Source organism: Cynocephalus volans, chromosome 11, assembly GCF_027409185.1.
Source record: "Cynocephalus volans isolate mCynVol1 chromosome 11, mCynVol1.pri, whole genome shotgun sequence".
Classification (NCBI taxonomy): domain Eukaryota; kingdom Metazoa; phylum Chordata; class Mammalia; order Dermoptera; family Cynocephalidae; genus Cynocephalus; species Cynocephalus volans.
The window spans coordinates 73,161,937-73,171,847 of NC_084470.1; the positions used below are offsets into that span (position 1 = coordinate 73,161,937).

The 9,911-nt window shown below is 47.3% G+C and overlaps 1 protein-coding gene across 2 annotated transcripts in view; it reads right to left on the minus strand.

Annotated features, from left to right (window-relative positions):
* The window catches only part of PRICKLE2 (prickle planar cell polarity protein 2), a 307,781-nt gene extending 301,362 nt beyond the window's left edge, over positions 1-6,419 (minus strand). Inside the window, exons 1-2 of one of the 2 annotated variants that reach the window (XM_063115190.1) lie at positions 6,378-6,419; positions 5,534-5,619 (exon numbers count right to left, since the gene is read on the minus strand). In XM_063115190.1, the coding sequence (XP_062971260.1) occupies positions 5,534-5,619; positions 6,378-6,419 (128 nt within the window). Of the gene's footprint in view, positions 1-5,533; positions 5,620-6,269 lie in introns of both variants that reach the window. The other variant, XM_063115189.1, reaches the window with a different exon arrangement.
* Positions 6,420-9,911: the final 3,492 nt, after the last annotated feature.

Sequence of the window (9,911 nt, forward strand, 5' to 3'; positions counted from 1 at the left end):
CCCCCCCAACGCCCTTTGTTTTCCCTTTTCTTGGCACATCAGTTGACTGAGACAGAGTATTTTCCCTCTCCAAGCAAAATAATCTGTGGGAACCCATTTCTCAGCCAAATTGCAATCCACTAAAGGAAACCAGGCCAGCATCACCCCAAATTCCCACCCCAGCCATCAATCAGCACAATTGCCAAGGCAACTAAGGAGAGATGCCTTTCAGGGCGCAGTGTTGGCTGTCCAGTGAGCGCTGCCTCTGGAGAAACTGCAGCTCGGCCCAAGCCTCCTGCCTGGAAAGGCAGCCATTGTCCGGAGACAAGCAGCTCTGCATAATTATAACAACCCCACAAAGCTACCCCTGCTCTGGGCCTTGCATGTTAGCCGCTCATGAAAGTGGGACTCCAGGAAGCTTGTTCTGAAAGCCTGCTTTTTAAAGCTCAAGTCAAATCTACATTTATCAGCAAAGCTGAAATGTTAAAGGGATTACAAGGGGCTTAAAATCCATTGGAGGTTCATTGATCTGGTCTTGCAAGCCTCATCTCCACATGCCCTTTAGAAATAGCTTTGGTCTGTTCCCTGGTTCTTCGGCTGCCTTTGATTTTACCACAGTTCTCAACCAGGTTGGAGGGGATGTTTCCCCCAGCCCTGCTTCCAAAAGATCCTCAGACTCCTTTATTATAAACTAAGAGAAGCTACTTGCATATTCCCCTAAATTGTGGTATAGACCACGGGTCAGCAAACATTTTCTGCAGGGAGCCAGATATTAAATATCTGGGCCATACGGTCTCAGTTGCAGCTACTCAACTCTTCTGTTATAGCACAAAAATAGCCATAGATAAGACGTAAACAAAAGGTCATGACTTTGTCCAAGTAACACTTTATTTATGGGCACTGAAATTTTAATTTCATATAATTTTCACTTGTCAAGAAATATTATTCTTTTGATTTTTTTCCCAACCACTTAAAAATGTAAAACCATTCTTAGCTCATGAGCCATACAAAACAGGTGAAGGGTTGGATTTGGTTGGCAGGCTATGGTTTGCTGATCCCAGTCTAGACTCTTGCTATTCAAAGTGTGGTCCCTGGCTGGACCAGTAGCATCAGCATCACCTTTTAGCTTGTGAGAAATGCAGAATCTCAGACTCCACCTCAAACCTACAGAATTGGAATCTGAATTTGAATAAGATTCCCCCAGCAATTCATATGCAAGTATGAATTTTGAGAAGTCCTGGTCCAGAACACTGACTTTTGAAGTCAGACAGAGTTGAAATACCATTGACTAGGTGGCTGTGCAAACTTAGGCAAGTTGCTTAACCTCTCTGACACTCAGTTTCCTTACCTATTAAAATGGGTGTAAATGATTGCACCCATCATGAAGGACTGTCATGAATTAAAGAAAGAAAGGATGTAGAACACTTGCCTGATATTGTAACGCTTAAAAATGGTAGCTAAGAATAGAGCCGCTTACTATTTTTAAAAATCTTTTTTGGAGAGATGAGAATGCTCATTCAGGGCCTAAAAGTTTCAATCACTTCTAGTACCTGACAGGTAACCTAAATATTTGAAGAGGTCCTTGAACTCAACTGGAATGCTGGAGACTGCTGAGCTGAGGTCATGTCCATCTAAAAGCAGACTTCATGTCCTGCCAGTTACTGTCTCACAGGAAAGTAGCATTGCTGTTAACCTCATCTTTGGATTTTTCAAGAGAAGCTGGAAACCTGGATTTTGATGTTAGAAAAAGCTTCCTTATTTAATATGCTGTGCAGTTCAAACAAAATCTATCTGCAGGCTGGATATGACTCAAGGGCTTCTGATTTGTGACCGCTGCCTTAGAATAAATAAGAAGAGGCAGTCAATCCCAGAAAATAAGCCTGAGTTTTGGAACCAACTCTCAGCATCATTCTCCCTAGCCAGCTGACCTTGGGTGAGTTATTTAACAACCTTAAGCCTCAGTTTCCTCATCAGGAATATAATCACATCTACCTCATAGAGTTTGGTAAGGATTAAGTAAAAAATGTATACAAAATACAAAAGCACGACACCACACAGAGAAGACTTGTTGTTACTGCTGATGTTGTTTTGGTATCATTACTACTATTATTATTCTTCAGTTCCTGGGTATGTGGAGAGCAAACCTTCATTTTAAAAATGGCCATTTTTCTCTCCCTGCTCAAACTGGTTGCAAACAAGCAAGCCCAATTAATCCCCACTCAGAAAGCTATCTTGTAGCACAGTACACTAAGTGCTTAGTTACTAATGATTTTCTAATGGCCACAGTCCATGAAGATGCCTTAATCTTCCTCTTAATGAAAATTCCCCCTGCAGCACGGCCACTGTGGTGTTTCCCCTAGGCCACCTTGAGGTGATATTTCCTCCAGGCTAAGTCACCTGTAGGGAGCAGTAGCCACCTTTGCTCCCTGGCTGCTCTAGATCAGGGTGAGGAGAAAGCTCTTGCTGAGAATTGTGAGCCCTCTGTACTCCAAGACACATACATCACTTAAATCCTTCATTTTTCTTTCTTCTTTTTTTTTTTTTAAAGAAATCCTAAAAATCTCCACATCTGCAACCTAAAGGTGTGGATGACCACAAAAACAAGAAGAGAATATGATCACTCAGGAAAAACCCCACAAAATAACAGATTTCAACAGGACCTTGGGCACATTTCCTCACACAGAGGGAGACCCAAAGTGGGGAGAACAATTGGCTATACCTGGTGCCAGGTGTTATAATCAGTGCCTCTCAATCTTTCATGTGTGCATGCATCAGCTAGGGGTCTTGTTCAGGCTCAGGTTCTGACTCAGTAGGTCTGGGGCAGGGCCAGACTTTGCATTTCTAACAAGCTCCCAGGAGATGGTGATGCTGCTGCTTCCTGCACCAGGTTTGAATCACCATGACCCTCCTCCCTTGCTTCATTTAGGTCTCTGCTCAAATGTCACTTCCTCAGAGCCCCTTCCTGGCCATCTTACCTAAACTGTAATTATTTGTGGAATGAGGGCAGGAATCCTGTCTACTTTGTTCTTTGCTGTGTCTGCAGCACCAGCAGAGCTCCTGGCGCAGAGCAGCCACTCAAATATTTATTCAGTGGAGAGATCCAGTTGGACAGGTGAGGAAAATGAAACTCAGGGAGCCTAAGTCAAGACTTCACAGCTTGTGAAGTCAATTCAAATGCCTGCCCAGCTCTGTCTGGACTTCAAAGCCCCAGGTCTCTTTAGCAAGCCCGAAGGAAGCAAAGTTTGTTTACAGCTCACTTCCTCTCTAGAACTTTAGCGCCTTCATGCTGGGAGGCAGTAACGCAGTTCTGTCCTGTTTTTAAGAGATGCCTGCAATGTGGACAATGAACTGGAGAAGGACCCAGGTGAAGGCAGAGAGGCCAGTTAAGAGGATGATACAGTGGTGAGGCCAAGGAGTGGTAATCTTAGGGTTCCTCAGTATTCGGGGTGAGGGGAGTTCCCCTCTCCTTGGGTCCTACCAAAGGTGGCCTTTCAGCCTCTGTGTCAGGCCAGCCTTTTCCTCCTCTATAGGCACAACTCTTCCTCTCAGGGCTCACGGTCTCCCCATTTAGAGTGCAAAGTAGATTTCAAACTGCCAAAATGAAGACTGTGCTGTAACCCAGAAATGGTTGTTCCTCTTCTCCAAAAGGTCACCAGTACATATGTCTATGGGGAAAAGGAGGGGGCAAGAGCAAGAAGCTGCTTCCTTTCCAGCAATGGGTGGAAATGCCATAAAAACCCTATTCACAGTGCCAAAGTGAAGCCTTTCTGCTGCTGGTAGGGAAATTGCTTCAGCATGAAAATCCATCTCAGCCTGATGAAAGAAAGGGTCTCTTTCCAGAAAGAATGCCTCCATAATGCGCTGAAAATAAAACACTTGTTTTCCCATCACAAAATCAGCTGGATTGAAATGGTTTAAAGTCCTCCAAGAAGCTGTTGCCATAAAGATCTAAAGTGACCCTGGACACTTAGCATCCTCAAAGACGCTAGTTATGTTTCCTCCTGAACAGTGCTTGAGAGGAAGATAAAAAGAATTAACAAAATGAGTGAATATTTACTATGTACCTGGGACTGGACAAACTATATATTTTCAATATCTCATTTGATCCCTACAATATCGCTCTGCAGTGAGTACCATTATTATGCCCACTTACCAGTAGAGAAACTGAGACCTAGGGAGAGTTAGTGACTGCCTGCAGGTCAGAGGTCACACAGCCAAACTCGCTACTCTCCTGCAAGGCCTCTGGCCAGGAGTTGACCCAAAGAAAAGGGAAGTTGGAAATCACTCATCCTGCTTCTCACTCTGTCTGTCCCAACCCCAGCAGAGCACAGGATGGCTCAAAAAGGAAGCAATTGGTGGTTCTGTCACAATGGGCTGGGGTTACAAAATAAGGCACATACTCCTACGTATCACCCACTTTCACACTGGGGACACACAAGGGGCCAGCCCAGAGCACCTCTTTGGGCTACAACATTGGCATGACTGATGGATGCCTACGTCTGCTAATTACATATTTATAAGCCTGCCTTGACTCTGACACAGAAGTTATTAAATGCTCAGGAGCCATAAGGGTTGCGCTCAGTGCCCTGAAACAAAGGCAAAGAGGTTGCCAGACCCATCGGAGGCAGGAACAAAAGCGTTTAATTTCTAAAGGAGCTGGCTGGGAGTTCCTGTGTAACTGGGTGCCCAGCACACATTACAAATGGGGCAAAGTAGAGATGCACAAATATGGGGGGTGGGTGGCAATCAAAGTAGGCTTTTTTCCCTAGTATCCAGAAACAGCCCTCTTCAAAGGGACATGAGTGGTGGGGAAAGGGGGAAAGATGCACTAATCCAGGAGAGAACGTGTTATGATATTGGATAATTTTTTCCTGTCACCAGTTTTTTATTTTATAAAGATGCCAGGGAGGATTCACCTTTTCTCTTTACATCACCAAACAGAGCCTGTAAGGCTGCACCCCCACTTTTCCCTACCAGAGCCCCAGCAGCCAGATGCACTGGGAGGGCACCCAGATCCCTTGTCTCCCAAACATAATCATTCCAATCCAGGCTGGGGCTGCCTGGAAGTCAACATTGGAGGCACATTAATAAGAAACATCTGGCCACTGCAGAGGGTTGACACGGCGCAGGCGGGCAGTGGTGGATTTGTGGTTGGGACCCAGAGTTACAGGGGCTGAATTAAAAACACAGTTGGAAAACACCAGCTAGTGCAGGGAATCCTACACACACTGCACTGTTGCACTTGGCAACACTGCCATATTCAGGTTGAATTGTTTGGGGCCGAGTTACCTAGACACGCAGTGCTGGTGCTGGGGCAAGGATCTAAAGCCCTCACATCAGGGAAATGCAGCCCGAGTCCAGCTCTCCTGCATCCCCCAGTGTCTGGCCACCACTTCCACCTTTAATATTTGGAGCAGATGTAGCCCCACTCTTAAAGGAACAGCCTTTGCATTCTTTCCATGTGACTTACTAGTGAGATTTAAAAGGGGGGAAACGTATATAAATATGGGGTCTTTTCCCCTCCATTCAGTGTTGGGCTTTTAAGACGTCCTACCTCCATTTATGCAAGGCGAACCCAGGACACTGGTCACCACAGGCGTTACATGGCTGGCCTCTCTCTATCCGCCCCAGTCCGGTCAACTTCAAAACAAAAAGACAACACGCGCTTGTCTCCAACACACGGGGGCTCCCTCCAATGCCCCACTTGTGTCCCAGGCAGGATGGCCTGACCCTCCCACCGCACCTCGTGTGATCTGACTCAACTGTTCCTCTCTGATGTGGGGGACATGGGGCGGTGCGCTGCCGGTGCCCCAGGGGTGGTCTCCGGCGTGGGGAGGGGTGTGCGGACCCAGGCGGGCTGCCTCCTGCGTGGGCACCAAACTACCAAGAAATGGCCATGACTGGGGCTTTGTCTCCCCCAGACACCTTGGTCACGGGTTTCTAAGAAACAAAAGCAAGACCTTTCCGTTCCCCAGAGCCCCCAAGAAGCAACCATCGCGCGCCCGCCCTAGACCGGGCTAGTAGTGCTCCCGGGAAGGGGTCAGCAGAGGACACCCCCAAAGACAGCCCCAAAGTCCAAGTCCGGGGCTGGAGCTCTGGTGCTGGGATTCCGATTTGCCTTAAGGGAGGAGGCGAGGGAGGGGGTTCTCCGGGGCTCCCCCAGACTGACATCCAGAGCCACGGTTCGGGTCTCACTGTCGCCCGGCCTGGGGGTCGGCACTTAACCCCTCCGGCGCCTGCGAGCGCTCTCAAGCGCCCCGGACGCGCCCCCGCCCGCGGGGCCCGCTTACCTGGGGCCACAGGTGCGCGGACGCGGGGCGGAGGGGGGCGGGGCGCGGGCGCTCGGGGCCGACTGGAGGGACCGCGCGATCGGCCACACTCGGGTGGGGGACACTCACCGAGCGGCTGGAGAGTCTTTTCCGGGAGCTCCGGCTGAACATGGCCGGACGCCTCCTGCACGCAGCGCCGTCCGTCGGTCCGTCCGCGCCGCGACCGGGAGGGCGGGTCGCCTGGGCGGGCACCCTCGGCGGCCGCTGGCCTGGCTGTCTCCGCCTCGAAGCCCCGGGGTGGCTCAGGCGCGCACGCCTCCCCGTCCCCCTTCCCTCGGCCTCTCCGTCCCCGCCCGCAGGTCCCTCCCTCTCTCCCGGCATCCCCCCGCCCTCCGGGGTTCTCCCCGCGGTCCGCCGGCTCTGCCCATCCTCCCCCGCACCCGGCTGTGGCCACTTTCCCGCCCCCCTGGATCTAACTCCCTTTCTCACCTGGCCCCGCCCCGAAGGCTCCCTCCTCGCCCTCGTCCCAGAAGGTAGGGGCAGGGACCACTTTCCAGCCCCCGGCGGCTGTGGCTGGGGTAAGGGGAGTGGAGATGTTAGAATGAGGGTTGAGGTTTTTTAATTTAAGGGAGAATTCACATACAGTAAAATCACCTTTTTTATGCAGTTCTGCCAGTTTTCACAAATTCATACAGACCTGTAACCACCACCACAATCAGAACAGTTCTATCATTCCCCAAAATGGGTTATTTTAAAAGTTTGTATCAAGCCTGGAATGTAGTTAGTATTCATTAAGTGTTGATAAATGGGGGGGGGGGGGGCGGGGAGGAGGAGAAGGACGAATTACTGCCCCTATCTCATTGCACAGTGCCTGGGATATAGTAGGTGCTCATTAAGTAATTGTCGGATCATTGCCTGCCAGCTCTGAAGCCACCACGTCTTTGTTCCCATTCTTTTTCCACCACTTACTAGCTGGTGATCTCCGCAAATTAGTTAACCTCTTTCTGCCTCTGTTTCCATATCAATAATAAAAAGAGGGGAAAAGAATCAGAGTCCCTGTCTCACAGGGTTGTTGAGAGCAATGTCTCACAGGTATAGTTGTTACAACAGACACAAACTAAGGGCTCATTAAAGATTAGCTGTCAAAAGAAAAAAAAGCTTGTAAGTGAGAGGTACAGGCCATAGCGTTCACTTGTCATTGATGTTTCAGCTCAAATATCACGTCCCCTGAGAGAACGTTGCTGACCCTCTGTTGCAGCGTCTCTCATGCACACTCTTATATGGCATGTAGCATACACTGGAGTGATCATCTTTACCTATTGTCCTCACCCAAACCCAAGTTGCATAACAGAAAGGACATCGTGTTCTTCACCTTGCCTGCTCTTGAGCCTACAACAGTGCCTGCTCATTGTAGGTACTCTATAATTATTTGTTGAAAGACATTCTTGTCATTGTCAAAAAAGATAACTGTCCCAGCTTCGTGTTTAACACATGAGACACTGAACTTGAGTGAAGAAAGCTGTTTGCCAGGGACAGCACAGCACGTCGGTGGCAAGGCCAGTTTACCTATGCCCCAAATACAAAAGAATAGAGCAACACAACTCTGACACCCCTGTATGTCAGTGTCAGCTGATCGCCTTCATTGCCCAGAGGGTCAAGTTCAGTTTGGTTTCTGGGCTGGAATTAGAGTGAGTCAAGTAAGCTCTTCGTCTTGGAAGCAAAATTTACAGGGGTACCAGCAAACTCAGTAATCAAGATAAACAATGTTTTTACACGACATTATAAAGAGTCAAAATTAATGCTAAAAAAAAATCTGTGATGAACAGAATCAACATCTTAAATAAAGACAGGATCCTATCCTATACTTATAGAACCCTACTGCTCTCCCCTCATCTTCATCCAAAACTCAGTGACATTAAGGATGGACTCTTGTATATTGTATTTATCTCTGTACTCACACACCCTCCCCATCATGATGGGCTACACCTGCAGAGGGTAAATGCCATAGTTTGTTCATCTCTTTCTTTGCCCAGGCCTTGCACAGGGTCTGGCTCATTTCAAACACTCAACAAATATTTATTAAATGACTAAATTGAAGGCAGTAGCTTCAACAAGGAGAGGGGAGAAGGTATAAGTAATCAAACCCCAGGTTGTAGTCTGTACCAGGGTTCTCTGCTCCCTGGCCTTCTCAGCAGGGCTACTGCACACCTAGCTCTTTGCTAGGCATGGCCTCATGTCTGGGAGAAAGGGCGAGGGGGTGAGGGGAGTACAGTGTTCACACTGGGATTGTAGATATCACCTATTTGTATTCTAATTATAAGAATTTTTAGCAACGGTCAGTAATAAAATCAGTGCATTACAAATTTGCAGCAGATGGAAGGCACGTATCTCAAGGAAGTGGAACCTTATTTAAATGCTCTCAAAGGAGATACAAGAGCTAGTGGTAGTAGTCTTGCCCCTCATCTCGCATCTGGATAGATGTGACTGGTGAAGGATGCGATGGTAATAACACCCTTGGGAATATGGTTTGAGTGTTTCTGGGTTTTTAACTTTTGTTGTTTGGTCAAAGAGGAGACACCAAGAAGAGGTGAGAGGACTCCCTGTGTTGTCTGAATAAACTACATGCATGAAACCCAACCCCCCCCCCACCACAAATGGGGCTCCAAGAGTGTCTCTCCTGACATCTGCCAGAAAAAGAACCCCCCTCCCGACTTAGTCCTCACTGATCTATTTCCTCTGGGCAGGAGCCGGTATTCCATGAGCTTATTTACAACTGAGGCTCATGTATGAAAAGCAGCATCTTTCTTATCTATCACTTTATCTTGCTTAGGAAGTCAAAATTTAGTAACACAGGAAGGAAAAAAACGTTCTTGCTGTCAGCTGCAGGTGAACAGTAGACAATTTTCCTCTACCTTTTCACTGCATTTCCCATTCATAGACATCTTTGATGTATGTTCTTTCCTCATCTCTCAAGGCAATACAGTTACTAATGAAGCTTGAGGAAATCCTCATACACAGTTGTCCATATGGGATGATGCCTTTGCTATAACGTAAATTGGAAAAACAAAACCAGGAAAGACTGGCTTTAATTAGCCTTAAGATATGCATCAAGTAACTGGAAAGAAATACGCAACACATTAAAATGGATTGATGATGGAATTAAAAGGTTTTTTTCTTTCGGCCATTTAAATATAATTCCCATAATGAACATGTGTTCATTTTATAATCAGAAGTGTGAAAGTATTTATCTAAAATTGAGAATTGTGTGCCTTCGGTCTTCTAACATTAAAACTGGATCAGGTGTAGCAAGAAGCTGTGTAGCTCCCCTTCCCTTGACCTATATATAGGTGCCTGTCTTCTGTATTTGGCCTTTCTATTTTTTCTCATATAAATCTGTGACTTTTTAAAAGCCAGGTGACGCATCCATCCCGCTGCTCCCACTTACCTGCAGAAAAGCTCAAAGACGTGTCCATACAGTACTTTCTAAAATAAGGCGGAAGAACACAGTATCTCAGTAGAGCCTCATCCAGGTGCTCATTTATTTCTGTTATGTACTGGAAACAATTCTGAATGTGGCAAAAGGGGTAAGTCTCCCTGAACAGCAGCCAACACACTCCATTAAAGCATCCTCCAAATCAGAAGCCTACAAATGGTATTTTGAAT